This window comes from Lontra canadensis, unplaced genomic scaffold (assembly GCF_010015895.1).
Source record: "Lontra canadensis isolate GAN:19392208 unplaced genomic scaffold, GSC_riverotter_1.0 scaffold12, whole genome shotgun sequence".
NCBI lineage: Eukaryota > Metazoa > Chordata > Mammalia > Carnivora > Mustelidae > Lontra > Lontra canadensis.
In genome coordinates this window covers 6,926,706-6,943,855 of record NW_022631006.1, presented here as the reverse complement: position 1 = coordinate 6,943,855, position 17,150 = coordinate 6,926,706, and the positions used below count along the sequence as shown (strand labels likewise).

Below are 17,150 nucleotides of genomic sequence, written 5' to 3'. Positions count from 1 at the left end.
AAACAGATAAATAAAATCTTTAAGAAATAAATAATAGGGGCGCCTGGGTGGCTCAGTGGGTTAAGCCGCTGCCTTCGGCTCAGGTCATGATCTCGGAGTCCTGGGATCGAGCCCCGCATCGGGCTCTCTGCTCAGCAGGGATCCTGCTTCCTCCTCTCTCTCTCTGCCTGCCTCTCTGCCTGCTTGTGATCTCTCTGTCAAATAAATAAGTAAATAAATAAATAAATAAAATCCAAAAAAAAAAAAAAGAAAAGAAAAGAAATAAATAATAGATGAGGTGCCTGGGTGGCTCAGTCTTTAAGCGTCTGCCTTCAGCTCAGGTCATGATGCCGGGGTCCTGGGATCGAGCCCCACATCAAGCTCCCTGCTTGGCAGGAGGCCTGCATCTCCCTCTCCCCCGCTTGTGTTCTCTCTTGCTGTGTCTGTCAAAGGTCCAACTTGCCTCCAATGGACCCCCATTACTAGATTTATTGTTTTGAGGAATACTGGGGGACAGGGGGAAAGACTGGCAACTGAAGCCCAAGTGATGGTATTATACTGCAGTTTTCCATTTTTTTGTTCCAGTTATGATTTGTCTTTAGAGGACCTGAGCTGATTTAAAATCTTTCTCTGAAAGGAAGTCGTCAGAGCCCTGGAGAGCAGTGATGGCAGGTGCTAGCAGACACCTGTGGCAGGCGAGGAGGGGCGCTAAGCAAAGGGTGGTAGCAGGGAACACTTCGAGGTTTCCCTGGCCAAAGCAAATGGTAGGAGTCCTGCTGAAGGTACCTGACCGGGTGGCTGAGGAGAGAATCACTTTGACTTTTTGAAGCCATCTGATGGCTATCTGATTTTATGTATTTTTTTCTTTTTTCTTTTAGAGTGAGCATGAGTTGGGGGGTTGCAGAAGGACAAGCAGACTCCCGGCTGAGCAGGGAGCCCAATGTGGGACTCCATTCCAGGACTCTGGCATCATGACCTGAGCCGAAGGCATACACTGAACTGGCTGGGCCCCCTAAGCGGCCCCTCTGATGTACAGTTTCAGGCACAAAAAGGGACTGACCAGTGGGACTTGTTCTTCTGAATCCAGGCTGCTTGTGACCCAGGACCTTGTGAGCAGGGGACTTCAGTCCAGGAAGAATTGCTTCCACCACTGCCTCACCCTCACTTTTCTCCCTGCACATGCGGAGCATTCTGAGGTCAGGAAGGAAGTGGGAATAATGATGGCCAGTAGTAATAACAAGATCTCAAGTTCCGAGCCCTCTCCACTGGCTGTTTTATCTCAGCCTCACACCGTCCCAGAGACAGGTGCTGCTGTTAGCTCTGTTAGCTCTCCCTTTTCACAGATGAGGAGTCCGAGTCACAGAGGGACGAACCCCCAGTTTACTCAACTGCTCTCGGACAGCAGAGCCATCTGCAGCCCACGGTGTTGCTCCAGAGTGTGACCGTTCTGCTGCAGGGTGAAAGCCCTCTGGCTTAGACGGGCCCAGGAGTTCAGAAAAGGCTAATTTTTGGCATTCCCTTTCTACACAAGGAGGTTTCACGATGCTTGAAAGCTGCCTTCCATTCTGGAACATTGGCTAGAGTTTGACAAGTCCCTGATTTCCAAGGTCACTGCTTCCCCTCCCTGCAAGCCAGCACTGACTGGCTCCTTGCCAGTCTTCAGGCCCCTCATCCATCTACCACTGCCCTCAAAAATAACTGCTTAATGGCCCTCCAGGAACTGCAGCCAACTCCTTAAGGGCTCTTGAGAGGAGATCATGTGGGAAAGCTAACAGAACTCATCCAACTTTTAAAAGTGAGCTTTGATCAGCTCTTTCCTTGCCTCCACCTTCCCAGATGTTCTAAATCGGTTGGTCTGCTTCACCGCTCACAGAACACTCTCCACCAAGAGCACATGGAGAGCAAATACGTCCTGGATACAAAGTGCAGAAGTTGGGAGGGAAGAGAAGGGATGTTTGAAGCCTGAAGGTTCAGACCCAGTTCTGAGACCAGAATTTCTTTCCTGCAGCCAGCTAGCACCTATCACATCACCTGGTTGCCATGGAAACATCAGTCTCTGTTGGATGGCAGGCAGCACTTTTTTGACAGGAAGCATCAGAGGCTACCATGGTAACACCAAAGAGTAAAGCTGCCTTCTCTCCTGGAGGGGTGAGGAAGGAATGGAGGATGCCAGGGAATGCAGGCCAGAAAGGAAGGGTGTCGGAAAGCTTAGCTCTGACTTGAACAGAGAGGGAATTAACAGACACCTAATATGTGCAAAGCAAAGCAATAATGAAGAAGACATGTCTGTGGCTGGCCTCATCGGGCTGTAATCATCTTTTAGTAAGAGTTTACAAAGAACTGTACATAAAGGCAGAATGAGACTTGTAACAGGACAACCAATCCTGAAAAGGGAAATCAGCTAGCAAAGCTTCAGAGTCTTAGAGGACAGGATTTTGACCAGCAGAAGACAGGCAGAGAGAACAAGATGAATAAACATGGAAGTGGAAAAGCGCAGGACGTACTGAGAACTCAGGGTACAGAGGTAGAAAAAGCAACTCCCCGGCCTTGGCTCTCAGAGGGGCAGGCTGAGATTAGGATCTAGGAATCCGAAGCTAGACTGCCTGGATTGGAATCCCAAACTTGCTGTGTAATCGCCCGCGATTACAGGTTACTTACCCTCTTTGGGTATCCCGTTTCCTTGTTCACAAAGCAAAGATGGTGAGAGGGTTGTTGTGAGGATTAAGAACTTAGTACACACCAAGTGACTATAACAATGCCTAACCCGAGACAGCCCTGTGCCCGTGTCGACAATTACCGTTGTACCACCTCCCACTTTTCGGAGCCAGCACAGCCCCTCCTCACTGTCCAACCATTACTTCCAGACTCTCGCCACACACCTTCCATAAACAGAAAGGAGAGGCTGTGGATGACCATCTCCCTTCAAGTTGTTAACTCAGTTCCCTTCCTCCTAAGCAAGGGAGGACTAATCTTTAGTCCTCTAGGACTAAAGATTCAAATGGCAAACCCCTGCTTCCTCTGGTCACTCACATCTGGGGGCTGTTGGGAGCCTAAGAAGGACGTAGGCAGAAACCCAATTCTAAGAACATGTAAGTTTAAAGAACAAGGAGGAAATACCACTGCCTTAAAGAAGACAGAAGTATAGGCTATAAGTCAGAAGTCAGGTGAATGTCATTTCAGAACAGAGGACAGCTGGGCAATTCTATGCTAGAAGAGGATCTGGGCCAGTCTCTCCTCTACCCACACCTGAGCCACTATGCCCAGGCAACAGAGCCTCAGGAAGGTTTCTTTTACCTTAGGAGGCTGTTTGCTACCCCCTCCTCTCACCCCCAATGCAGAAATGAGTAACTAGAGGCACTGAGTCACATGTAGTGACTCTGGCTGTCACCCACTAGATGCTGTCACCTTATATGGGTTAAGACTAGAGTAGTTGTCCTAGATGTTTCACTTCCACCATTATCTCTCCCCCAGCAAGAAGCTGTATGAGGAACAAAGGACTGGTGGGAGAACTAAGCTGAAAGAAAGCAAAGTGAAGGCAGGCCAAAGTAGGCAAGCATGGGAACGAAAGGAAACCAAACAGAGACGGGCACCCATCTGATGAAGGCAGGGAGGCAGGCAAGGCCTGTGGTTATTTATAGTTTGGAGAAGTTCAAGACCACCATGAGGAAGCCTGGTCCTGAGCCTCAGGATAACTAACAAAAATGGTCCACGCTGTTTTTCAGGATGCATTAGCAGCCAAATCAATAACTATAGGGGGACTGGGCCCTAGCCAGCTACTACCTAAAATCAGTGCAGCCTCCTTCCCTTCCCCCAGGCCAAGAGAGCAAACCAGGACAGGGAAAGGGTGGGGGTGGCGGCAAAGGCACCAGGAGCAGGGAGGCTGAGGCTGCAGCAGCCCGGGGAGGGGGAGGGGGATATGGTGGGGGGATCAAGAGCTAGTTCTGGGTCCCAGTGGCCTTTTCTGCCACAAGCAGGCGCCAAGTACCTAATATTTCAGTGTGAAAAGCAACAGCAGAAGCTAGTATCACCAGTAAACCTTTGCTCTGCTTAGAAGTCTAAGAGCTGACAAATTAAAACCGAACAGCAATTATCCATATTTTTAGCATTACAATAAAATCTTAACATTCTGTTGCCATAGAGACTGGTAGAGAATGGAGGAGTCCCACAGAACTCTGCCCCTGAACCTCAGACCTTCTTCTCTAGACTGGTCCCTACCTAGCAAGCCGAGTTATGGCAGGCCCCTTGTCATAAGCCTTACAAAGCAGGTGGAGGAAGATGTGCGCCTCCCCTTCCTCAGGGCAATTCCTGGAATACTCAGCATTCTGGAATTCACTGGTCCCAAGCCCGTGTTGTGCCAAGCAGAGTCCTATATGGAAAACAACAGTTGAGGGGACTGACTGAGGAATAACCGACTTCAAGCCTGGGGAGCCCCGATGTATGATACCCCAACCACTCTGGTTACTGGACTGGGAGTTCTGCTACAAAGAGAGCCACAGGTGGGCAGAGAGGCTAATGGTAAGATTGGTGATCCTAGGAGGCTTCTCTGGTACTTAAACTCAAGATCACAAAACACCTCTAACCAAAGGTGCAAAAATGTACTACCGTCACACTGCCATCTGGTGGAAAGACAAGATCTGTCCTTGGGCACTGAGACAGCCTGTTCATGTGTCCAATGACAAGGTAGGTTTGGAAATATTTAGGATGGGTGGGTGGGGAGGAAAAAAAAAAGGAAATAGTTAAGATGAAGACATATGGAGGAGACCCATGGGGTGGAGAGTATAATGCAGATAGATGGGGAACTCCATCCAGGTGTGTGCCTTCCATCCATTTTAATTTCTAAGCAAGGTTAGATAAAACAAAATTAAAATAAAGGGAAAAAACACAAAAGCTTTACAAATGCTTTCTATCCCTAGAACCATTCATGGTTTTGGCTCATAAGACGTTATTAGCATCAAACACACCAACTGACTGAGACCACACACGTATGGGCAGCGGCCACAACAGTGGAACCTGCCTTTTATACAAAGTTTATATGCATATATGCACGTGTATGTGTACATATGCACATGTATGTACACATGCATATACATATATTTTTATGTACACAGACACAAGGGTATAAAATCCAGTGAAAAGGGCTCACATGTGCCCAGGTAGGGGACAGGAGCAGCTTTAACAGATGGGGTTGAGCCCACAGTAGAGGCACATGGGAAATGGTAGAGAGTAGCAGCCTCCTCTCCATCCTCCCATCCTGGGCGACAGGAAGGACCTGGGAGGAAGGACAACTATACAAAAGAAGATAGAAGATACTAGAAAGGTATCCCACCTTTCGCTAAACTCCTGAAAGCCCCGCCCCTAAGACATCCAAAATGCCTGGCAGGACAGATCATTCCCACACCTCCCAGCAAGATGCTGAGCCCACAGGAGCGATTCTGGCCCCAAGTGAGGCCTAAGGCAGGCTTCACAACATGCATGTCCTTGCCATCTTCTGGGACCTGTGCAGCAGCAAGCCAGCACCTTCAACGTTCACTCTCCCCCCACTAGACTCCAAAGTCCTCTTGGACCAGAGGTCTTAAGGGTTTTCCTCAACAGACTGTAGGGTAAAGGTATAGGAAGAGAAGAGAGGTTAGTTCCTTCAGTTAATGCCCTATGGCCTTCCCAACAGGGGAGGAACCGAGGAATCACTAAGAGGTGGTTGGAAAGAGCAATGAAGGTCATCCTAGAAGACGACATACATGGAGAAACAGGTGTTCAACGCAGGTGCAGATTCTGTCCTCTTTGACTAGTGGCTTTGCTCAGCAGAGTCCATTTCCAATGGGGCTCTGGGCAGGAGCTCTTCTTGAGTTCAAGGGTGGCCCCAATTCCTGCACAGTCAACATCCACGCGCTCAGGATGGCTTGGTCCGCAAAATGGAGAAGGGGCCGTGGAAGGGTAGATGTGGAGAAGGGAGTGGCAGGACCCAGAGGCACAGGGAGGCAGTGTACTGCACCACTGATTTACCTATGGCAAGGAGAAGAGATCAGGGAAAGCTAAAGGAAAGAAAACGACCAAAGACTAAACTGAACCATACCCTGAGACTCACATGGTCTGAGGGGTAAAGAGGCTGGAAAGCTGGAAGCACTGGGAGGCAATTGCCTGGGAGGCGAGGTTCAAGGCCGGACTCAGAGCTACAACAGAGAGAGGCACAAGTTAGTGAGCACAGAGCATTTCTTCTTTCCAGGCCCTAACCCCTCCTCCCTTTCCCAAGTCCAAGTCTACCGGTCAGAGCCGCAGGGTTCAGGGCCCCCAAGGGCACCGTCCCATTCAGCTGCAAGGCAGCAGCAGCCTGGGCAGCGGCAGCGGCAGCAGCTGCAGCTGGGGTAGGCAGCTGGATTCCAGAGCCTAAAAGGGAAAGAGAAGTTGGCATTAAGTCCCAACCCCTGATCTAAAATCCCACCCCTCTTCTTCACTCTGCAGAGAAACACTCTCCACCTTCTGCCAATTTGGCCATGAGCTGCAAACGTCCACCTGCTGATCCCAGATCCAGCTCCTGGTCCCCATCTGGAAAAGTGATGTCTGTGCCACCATCCAGACGCTCGGTCACATGGCCAACTCTCATAGGTCGACCAGCAAGCTCAAAGCCATTCAGCTGTTCCAGGGCCCGCCGGGCACACTCAGAGTCTGAGAACTACAAGAAACCCAGGCCATATCAGTCACCTCCTGGGCGCGGACACGCTCTCCAAGCCCCACTACCACCACCTAGCCAAGCTATCCCAGGAAAAATGCATGCTCATTGTGGCACAAATTCTTCTGTCCCAGGGAATGTGACAAAAGATCCCCAGCCCCCAAAATGATCATGTGAAAAGGACCTTTTCCAACTGACTCAATGGCAATCACTTCAATCTTCCAGCTCCACTAAGAACCTAATAATGCAAAAAGTCTATTATCTATAGGGTGGCACAGGCTGTGGCACAAACAAGCACAGCAACGGAAGTAAGACAGCCTGAGAGTCCAGCTTCCTTTATTTCTGCCTTTAGGGCTCGTCCGTTGCAATTCTCAACCAAGAGGTAGGAATCTGGAACTCCAAAGCCCCACTGTAGGAGGGAGTGCACCTTGGCATGGAGAGCAAGACGGCACCCCAGCCCTACGCCTCCACCAGTGCAGCTGATCATAGGGCTCTATTGCCCAGCAGCACCAGAGCAGCCTGCTATGGGGAAGATTCCAGTCTGCTGCTGACGTGTCAAGGATATTGACCAAAAAGGTGGCAGCACAAGGGCAAAAAGGCCTCAAAAGCTTTTCTGCATCTGAGTCACCCAGGAGATAGAAGAGGTACTTGCCACTGTGAGCACCGGAGCTGGCTTTGTTTCCTCTGGTAGCACCTGCCCTAGGGCCTGGCATGCAGTACTGACAGTTCCTAGGCAGGCGGTGTAGGTGGCTTGCCTTCACCGGATACTTCTGAGGTGAGCAATGCCCCTGGTGGAACACAACCTACTCTCCTCAGCCCTGCAGGCAACTGTGGGGGGGTGTATGCTGCCTGGACTGAACCTAGAAAATACTGGCTTCCATGAGACTCGGGGGCTAGCAGCCAGTCCCCAACCTGGAGTCACACAGGGCTGGAAGAACCAGTTATGGGAACTGGAAGCAATTGTGTTGGGAGTGTCAGGAAAAGGTAAGATGTGGCCTCGCTCTTCTCCCTACAGCGGTCCCTGAATATAAAGATATTTCTGAATGGAAAAACTGCTTTTAATGGGGGTAGGACCAGGGTGAAAAAAAAAAAAAAATCCCTATTCCTGCTCCTATCATGAAAACATACCAATTTCATAAAGCATATCTACAGAAGCCCACACCTAACCTCCCTCAGGCCCCCAGCCCTGCAGCTGCAGCCTGAAGTCACTTCTATTACCCAAAGAGCAAGATGCGGCACGAGGGAGGCTGGTTGAACGCCTGGACACACCCACACCAGGGCCACTGACAGTGTGCAGGAGCAAAGCCAAGATCTCAAGCAATGCACTCATCTCAAGGGGCAGAAGGCTAGTCCAGGCTTCAGGCACCGGGGCTTATGGGTCATTTAGACAGTTCCTAAAGGAGGAGGACGAAGCTAAGCTGCAAATCAGACAAGTGGACAAACCACAATGAAATTCCGAAGTTAAAGACCAGAGACTCACCGTAATGAAACCATAACCTTTAGAACGGCCTGTATCTGAATCCTTCATCAAGACAATATTATCAATCTATAAGAGGAGGACAAATTATTAGCAGTTTTGGGGTACCCGCACCTGTGATCTTTCCTGCCAGTTCTAACTATCTCTAACTTTGGAGCCAACTAGTTCTAACTCTCCAAATCACTTTAAAAAGAGACAAAGGCCACCTCTTTCTGTAACACCTCTCCCTGCTCATCTTACTGAATCTGGACCCCGTTATCTGAGCTCCCGGTGCTGGACTCACGTGCGCACCGAGCACTCTGACTGCACAGATGGAGCCTCACTTCGATGGCACGGACAATCTGCACATTCTGGCAGGTGCGGTGGGCCAATTGTGGTCAGACAGAACAAAGAGGCAGGCTTACCCTCCCCGCTTTTCCCAATTCCCTTCAGAGGTTTCCATCACTTTCTACTCACCTTGCCGAACGGCTCAAAGATGCCCCGAAGCATGTCCTCCGTGATGTTGAAGTGCAAGGAGCCCACATAGAGGCGCATTGGCCCGCTGCTGCCCTTCTGCAGGTTGTTGGCCATGGCTGCCAGTCGGTTTTTCTCAGCCTAGGCGAGAAGGAACCCATAGCTTGCATCCCAAACCTCCTCCCTCCAAACCCATTTTCTCCTGTCAGCTTCACAGCTCGCTCACCTGTGAAGCCTGGACAATGATGGGCACTCCAAGCAGCCGCTGCCCGGTCAGCCCAATGGCCAGCGGCACGGACTGGATTTCACAAAACTCCACATAGGCGATGCCCTTAGAACGACGGGAGTTCCGATCAGAGATGATTCGGACGTCACGAACCTATCCAGAGCAAGGAGAAAATTCTGAGTTGGGCATAAAAGAGGATAGACAGAAGACAGCTATACAGGGAAGACAGGTAAGGGTGGGGGAGGGTTACCTTGCCAACAGCAGAGAAAAAGTCCTCCAGGTCCCGAGGCCGAATACGGGCAGCTAACTGCATACAGAAAACAGTGCGGGCATCACGCTCCTCGGGACTCAGATTATCAATGGGCTCCCTGAAGAGCGAGTGCAATTCGGTGAGACACCCGCTCTTGATACACAGTTACTGCTCTCCAGCTCCCCTCAAGTACCACGCATTCCTGGGCTCCGGCTCAAGCGGCTTTCTAGTCAGACCTCACAGTCCCTGGAAGACCGTCCACTATCAACTCACCTGACCGGGCTCTTTTCTCTGAAATGAGGACTCTTACTGTGTGCATACCTGCGCCTGTGGAACAGACAACGACAAATGGAAAATCGTGTCATCCGATTTCACCCACATCAGTCCAATGCCTGGACTTCCAGCACGAGAAAGCTAGATTCCAGCACCTCATCACATGGGAATTGTCAACACCACCCTTCTGGTCCTGGGGCCTCCTGCCCGCCACAGTGGGTTGCGAGCACCCGCAGGCAGGAACCACAGCACACAGGGCCTACCCAGACTCCAACACAAACGCCATCGTATGAGCAAGAGGCGATACCCAGTGGCAAGTGGCGGGCTCCTGTAGCGCACACGGTCCTCACGCCGCCAGTCACGACTGCGGGACTCACTGCTGTGCCGCCGGTCCCAGCTCCGGCTGCGGTGGCGCCGCTGCCGGTCTCGACTTCGGCTCCGACTGCTCCTCCGCCTGTGCCGGTCCCGGTCCCGACTGCGACTACAGGGGGAGGCACTACTGAGTTTGCTAAAGGGCACTCTGGCCTCTTCTGGCCTCTGAGGATAGCTCTCCCTGCTATCTTCCCATTCAGAAGACTTCTCAAAACACAAAAGCCCCCAGAACAACTGACCTGCGCTTTCTATCCCTGCTTTTACTATGGCTCCGACTCCTCTTCTTCCTGTAAAGGAGGGGATAAATTCTCATTATCAAGAAGGTTTTCTCCTTTCCCCCAAGGAAAAGGAGTGACAGAAAGGCCAGGGTAGAACAGCGATAAAAGACCAAAGAGCCCCAGGTGACCTGGCAGTAGTTCACAGCAACACCAACTTGCACACAGCCCTGAATGCTGTCAGGCATCTGAAGTGGCCATTTCCCCCCAAAGCGCAGCAAAAGCTGCTGTTTCCAAATCAGGGGTCCCTGGCTGTTTTCTTCAACTGAAACAGAAAGATGCTAGAACAGAGCCACAAGCCTATGCTGGAATATGAAGAGGAGAAGATCATTAAACCAAGTCACTGTGATTCCCAGGACCCAGCGGAGCCACCACTAAAAATCTGCATCACTAAAAATCCACCTCCCCATTCTGGCTGTTTCTCCAATGACAGACGCAGCTGCTTCCTCATGCCACACTTACTTGCTCGCCTCCCCACCGGCGCTGCTCCCACTGGTGCCACTGGTGCCGGTACTGCTCATGCTGGTGGTGCTAGGGCCATCTTTTTTAACATCTTTCCTTTGCTGTTCCTCCTGAGGGGTTTGCCAGGAAAAATGTCACCAGATACAAGGTGGTAGACACACACATTCCATTGGGCAAGAGAAGAACAAAAGTGGACAGAGAAGAAAGCTTATGAAATCAAAGCTCACAATTATCTGGCCAGTTTGTGAGTACCTGGATCTCCTGACAAAGGGAGTAAGAGAAGAAGGAAGGAAACCACCCAAAAAGAAGAGATCAGAGTGACAGATTATAATGTCAAAACTTTAGCTACTTGACATTTGTTGCACTGACAATCTATTTCCCAAAAGAGTGAGAAATTATTTACATCTGAGATACGCTGACTTTCTACTCTGTCATTGAGAGCTAAGAGCAAAGCACTTATTCCCAGCACGTTCTACCCCAACCTCCTCCCAGCCCTCTCCCCTGCTTTGGGACCCTCTCTGCCAGCATGCCTTTGAGTACAGAAGCTGGAGTGGCGCTTACTAAAAAAATATGACTTTTATGACTAGCCACGATACACAGGAAACATGCCGGGAAAGAGGATTTACAAAGTGTTGAAACTTATGATCTATAACTGCTTCTTCTTACCAACCCAATTCCAGGAGTGAGATGGAGAATATTACCTCCTCTTTTTTATAGGGCGCCTCCAGCATGGCCTCAATCACTATATCAAAGTCATCGGATGCCATAGTAGCAGATCTGAGGAGAGGACATGGATACGTAAGAACCTCATATTTTTCTATCCCTGCTGGCACCCCACATTCCCTTCCTCCTCCAAGACACAGACTTCTGTTTCTTGAATTCCAAAGGGATCTTCCTGGCTGTGGCTTACTCTAGGTTTATTTTTGCACATTTTAAATCTGAACTAGTTTCACTCTGTAGCTTTTAAAAAGTCAAGTGTCTAGAAGGAAAATAAATATCTAGATAGAAACAAAATATAGGGGCACCTGGGTGGCTCAGTGGGTTAAGCCTCTGCCTTCAGCTCAGGTCATGATCTCAGGGTCCCGGGATCGAGCCCCACAATGGGCTCTCTGCTCAGCAGGGAGCCTGCTTCCCCCTCTCTCTCTGCCTGCCTCCCTGCCTACCTGTGATCTCTCTGCCGAATAAATAAATAAAATCTTTTAAAAAACTAAAAAAAAAAAAAAAAAAAAAAGAAACAAAATATAATACACACTCTGTCCTGTGAAGAGAAAAGTGTTGGCATTCAAAATTATTATTCATTTGACAATGGACTAGACCGCCATTCTATAGTTCAAAATTCTGTGTTAATAACTGGTTTAAGCTTAAATCATAGAAATAAACATGTATTTCCAATAAAAAGAAAAGGATGTAAGACTAAAAATCAGGAACAAGACAAAATAACACCAGAAAGCAAATCGGGCCTAAGCTCTTCTCCACATCCTCCACATAAACATCAAAACATTAGAAGACTCAGCACTAAGCATTTCCCATATAATACCAACTAGAATTCAGCTAACTCCGAAAGATAATGATTAAGACCACCTTCAACAATTTCACCCTGAAGCCTGTCTAGGCAGGAAGGGTAATACTTCCTGCCTCCTCCAAGCTTTCACACCTAGCAATCATCTTTCCCAAGTCTGTCCACCAAAGGCCAGACCAAAAAAAAGATGATGATATCAGGGATGCCTGGATGGCTCAGTCAGTTAAGCATCTGCCTTCAGCTCAGGTTATGATTCCAGGGTCGTGGGACTGAGCCCCTGCTTGTCTCACTGTTCAGCAGGAAGCCTGCTTCTCCTTCCCCCTCTGCCTGCTGCTCCCCCTGCTTGTGCGTGCACTCAAGCTCTCTCTGTCAAATACATAAGTACAATATTAAAAAAAAAATTAGAAAAAAGAAAAACAAAATATCAAACAAGATCAATAGGATAAATAATTTAAAAATATTGGTCTGGAATTATCAATATACAAAACATGCACGAATCTCAAAATAATTATGCTGAGTGAAAGAAAAAAGACAAAAGTATACAGTGTGCTTCCATTTAAAGGAAAAAATTCTAGGAAATGTAAACTAACCTGTACTGGCAGAAAGCAGATCAGTGGTTGCCTAGGGATAGCAGGAGGTGGAGAGGGGCTAGGAAGAAAGGATTACAAAAGAGCAGAAGAAACTTTTAACGGTGATGGTTTCATGGGTGTTTAAACATCAAAACCCATCAAACTTTGTACCTTAATGTGTACAGCTTTACTTTATGTCAACTATACCTCAATAAAGCTGACTAAAAACCAAAAACCAAAAAAACTCCCAACTAATCTGAAAAACTTCTGTGGAAGGAGGTTAATCATAATCAGACTTTCCATATCCACAAGAGCTTTGTCCTTTTTTTTTTTTTTAATTTTTTAAAGATTTTATTTATTTGACAGAGATCACAAGTAGGCAGAGAGGGAGGCAGAGAGAGAGGGGGAAGCAGACTCCCCGCCAAGCAGAGAGCCCAATGTGGGGCTCAATCCCAGGACCCTGAGATCATGACCTGAGCCAAAGGCAGAGGCTTTAACCCACTGAGCCACTCAGGTGCCCTATCCTTTTTTTTTTTTTTTTTTTTAAAGATTTTATTTATTGGGGCACCTGGGTGGCTCAGTCGTTGAGCATCTGTCTTTGGCTCAGGTCATGATCCCAGGGACTGGGATCCCAGGGATCCCCAGGTCAGTCAGGCTCCCTGCTCTCCGGGAAGCCTGCTTCTCCCTATCCCACCCCCCCTGCTTGTGTTCCCTCACTTGCTCTGTCTCTCTGTCAAATAAATGAGCGGAAGCCAGATGCTCAACGACTGAGCCACCCAGGCAACTGAGCTTTTTCCTCTTCAAAGCAGCTAATGTATCATCCAATGATGCTGCCCTCAGATTTGGTGATTTAAGAGTAAAGCAGGAGCATAAAAGTAATAACTAATACAAAATAAGTAATATAAAAATATGACTAATCACTCCTATGGTACCTAACATTCCTAGGCACTGTACTAAGCCTGTTACAGAGACAAGACTCTTGGAAAGAGCCAAACAAAAATTAACTGGAATCAAATTTAAGCCTTAAAATGGAAATCAAGGGGCGCCTGGGTGGCTCAGTGGGTTAAAGCCTTTGCCTTCAGCTCAGGTCATGATCTCAGGGTCCTGGGATCGGGCCCCGCATCGGGCTCTCTGCTCAGTGGGGAACCTGCTTCCTTCTCTCTCTCTGCCTACCTGTGATCTCTGTCAAGTAAATAAATAAACTCTTAAAAAAAAAAAAGGAAATCAAATCAAAATCAAATAGGTGTGTCTAAGAACCAGTGAACTTGGGGCGCCTGGCTGCCTCAGTTGGTGGAGCTTGCAACTCTTGATCTCAGGGTTGTGCCTTCCAACCCCATGTTGAGTGTACAAATTACTTAAAAATAAAATCTTAAAATAAAAAAACAGTAAACTCAATCTCTTATTATAATAACATTGTACACTTTTAACAAATTTTTTTTAGGGACGCCTGCATGGCTTAGTCATTGGGTGTCTGCCTTCGGCTCAGGTCCTGATTCTGGAGTCCTGGGATCCAGCCCCGCATCCAGCTCCCTGCCTGGTGGGAAGCCTGCTTCTCCCTCTCCCGCTTCCCCTGCTTGTGTTCCCTCTCTCGCTGTGTCTCTCTGTCAAATAAATGAATAAAATCTTAAAAAAATAAAAATAAAGATCCTATATATTTCCAAAAAAAAATTTTAAATAAAGTTTTATTTATTTGACAAACAGCGAAAGAGGGAACACAAGCAGGGGGATGGGGAGAAATAGGCCTCCCACTGAGCAGGGAGCCTGATTTGAGGCTTGATCCCAGAACCCTGGGATCATGACGTGAGCCAAACAAAGGCAGATGCTCAACAACTGAGCCACCCAAGAGCCCCAGTGACACAGTACATTCATTTAACAATCGAAGGTAATATATGCTATAAGCAGCTATCAGGTCCAATGCACAATGAAAAAACTGAGGTTCTGTCAACAGCCCAGAATCACAAAACTTAAATGGAGGAGCTGACTCTTGATTAAGGTCTCCTGACCCAAACTCTAATGTCTTATCCATTCTATCTCCCTCCTGTACTTTATAAGTCTCTCTCTTGTACTTTATACCTCAGCCTTAAAAGAAATTTTAAAAAGAAGAGCACGCAGCATGATCTAGTTTTTGTTTTTTTTTAAGATTTTGTTTTTAAGTAATCTCTACCTCCTCTGTAGTACTCGAATTTAACAACCCCTGAGATCAAGAGTCTCATGCTCTACCCACTAAGCCAGCTACGCACCCCAAGATGTTTTATTTTTTATTTTCATTTTTCAAAGATTTTTATTTATTTGACAGAGAGAGAAAGAGTGAGAGCACAAGCTGGGAGACAGAGGGAGAGGGGGAAGCAGACTCCCCACTTGCAGAACTCGATCCCAAGACCCCAGGACCATGATGTGAGCTGAAGGCAGCTGCTTAACTGACTGAGGCTTAAGCCGACTCAGGTGCCCCCCAAGATGTCTCCTTTAAAATATGCGCTCATCTAAGGAATTACTATTCTAAAAGGTTTATCAAAAGCATTAGTCCCATTAGTCACACCTTACTGTGTGGCTTCTAGATAGGAAGCAGCATATACTTCAAACTTCAAAATATCAGGAACCAAGCTCATTGTAACACATACTGTTTGACCGACTGAGGAAAACTGCTTCTTAAAAATAAAACGTTCCAATCTATCATTTCTGTTCTTTCCAGTCATTTTTCCCTGCCAAGTCTATACAAGTTTTCTAAATGTCATACAGCTCTTTATTTTTTTAAATCTGCTTTTCCTCCCCAATGAAATGCTTCTGATTTCAACAACTGCTCTTTGTTGACTGCTAGTACAGAGTAGGAGTAATTCAACACATGCACAAAAACTTTCACTCAAGTTGACAAATGAGCCACCACCTATGAAGTAAAGTTTTCCCACAGGTACTCAGAAATGAATGAAATCTATTTAAGCACAGACATACAGAACATAAGCATATTTTGAAACTTGAAACCTCACTCTGTTTGGTGTATCTCTTCAGGTGTCCTACAAGCAGTAAAGTCTCACACACTGCATTTTCAGGTTGGTAGTTTTCACTCTTCCCATGTCCTAAATTAAGGTCAAAGTCCATCAACCCTATCCACTAAAAAACCATAGAGCCTTCTTCCATCCCTGCTCCAAAAACTGCATTAGGGGTGCATGCAAGTGTCTGGACTTTGTCACAACAGTCAAGAACCCCAACAAGCGCTTAGGCCTCACTGCTGAAGGGACAAAGGAGAGTCAAGAACCGCTGTCGGCTCAGTTCAGGCAAAATTCACCACATGCGGAGACCCATGTGGTAATGGGTCCAGTCACAGAGCTGGGCAAAAACACCTTCAAACTGAAGGCAATTTAATCAAGAACAGGAATAATGAGAAAGGTAAAATACATTCCCACGCTGTGCAATAAGCCAAGGCTACACTTTAAAAAAATGGTCCTGTAAGTAACCGATTCGCATTGTCCCTGCGAGGGCCAGTGTCCCAATGCTAAAACCTCATATGTGGCCTCACTATACTCCTGTACCGCCACGGAACGTGTGCTCAAAAAAACAAAACAAAACAAAACAAAACAAAACCAAAACAAAACAAAAAAAACCCAGGGAAAACCTCAGAGGCCAACACAATGAACAGGAGTCTTCCAGAGCCTAACGACTGAGAAATAAGTCTCAGTTCCCTAACCTCTCTCGGAGTGCTGGCACTAAGTGCTGAAATCCCATCCTGCGAGCCCTCTCATAACGGGCTGAATCGATGCTCACCCCCATCCCCGCCCCAGTACGGGCGACCCTAAACGTCAGGGCTTCGGGGACCTGGAAAGAGATCGGTCACTAGGATCCTTGAGACAGCATCTTCATCTTTAAGAGACAGAGCAACGAAGAGTGCCGATCCCTAAAGTCATGCCAGCGGTCTACATTAAGGGAGAGTACACTTCCAGACCAAAGTAAACAACAATATTGTCTTAAAAGTTTGCCTGGTTCTGCTCTTGACGCCATTTTCTGCCTGTGACGTCAGGGGGAGGCGCCGTGCGACAACGTCACGCATAGGTGACGTCGCGGGAGGACCGGGTTTCGGGGTTTCTCACCAGTTCCGGGTCCCCACAGGGGGGGTCCCGGTTTCCGCCGTCCCTTTGGGTGTGTTGGGGGCTCGAAGCACGGCTGTTTTCCAGAGTCTCAGCAGTAAAACAAGCACTGCCGTCAGAGCCACTCGTCTTCCCGCAAAATGGCGGCAGCTCTGCCGTCTTCCAGAACTTTCCCCAATCTGCGCAGGCGCCGAAACACTCAGGTGGTGGAACTAATCACACTGGTTTCGCGGCAACAGTCCAAAGTACAGATTTTCATTGGCCGAAACCCTAGCATGGGTGGAGCCAAACTCAAATGTTTCTTAGCAACCACCAAGTTCCCACGGATTGGCTAACCTCTCCGGGAGTGGAAACGTCCTAAGGCAGCCGCCCATCATTCTCATTGGTTAGATGACAGGCGGAAGGCGGAGAACGCGGGCAAAGAACCAGCGAGGACTCTCCTGCCCCACTTCTGGCTCCAGGTGTCTAGGCCACCGCCGTGGGCGGAGCCAACGAGGAGGTACAAGTGACTTCTGTGCTACACACCGCTCCTGATATCCTAAGAGTCACGGGTCC

The 17,150-nt window shown here is 48.1% G+C and overlaps 1 protein-coding gene across 4 annotated transcripts; it reads right to left on the bottom strand.

The window, feature by feature from the left end:
- Positions 1 to 4,783: 4,783 nt before the first annotated feature.
- Positions 4,784 to 16,818, bottom strand: RBM23 (RNA binding motif protein 23). 4 transcript variants are annotated; one of them, XM_032856402.1, is made up of 14 exons: positions 16,599 to 16,815; positions 11,133 to 11,208; positions 10,432 to 10,541; positions 9,934 to 9,981; positions 9,630 to 9,803; positions 9,323 to 9,376; positions 9,050 to 9,167; positions 8,800 to 8,952; positions 8,577 to 8,714; positions 8,124 to 8,189; positions 6,451 to 6,646; positions 6,238 to 6,360; positions 6,062 to 6,146; positions 4,784 to 5,979 (listed from the first exon to the last, which is right to left on the bottom strand). In XM_032856402.1, exons 2-14 carry the CDS (start codon positions 11,196 to 11,198, stop codon positions 5,976 to 5,978), a joined length of 1,335 nt encoding a protein of 444 aa, XP_032712293.1. In that variant the 5' UTR covers positions 11,199 to 11,208; positions 16,599 to 16,815; the 3' UTR covers positions 4,784 to 5,975. The 4 variants fall into 4 exon arrangements, with proteins under 4 accessions (XP_032712293.1, XP_032712294.1, XP_032712295.1 ...); XM_032856403.1 differs by lacking the exon at positions 16,599 to 16,815 and adding an exon at positions 11,297 to 11,453; XM_032856404.1 differs by having other exon boundaries at positions 9,934 to 10,234; positions 10,432 to 11,208; positions 16,599 to 16,804.
- Positions 16,819 to 17,150: the final 332 nt, after the last annotated feature.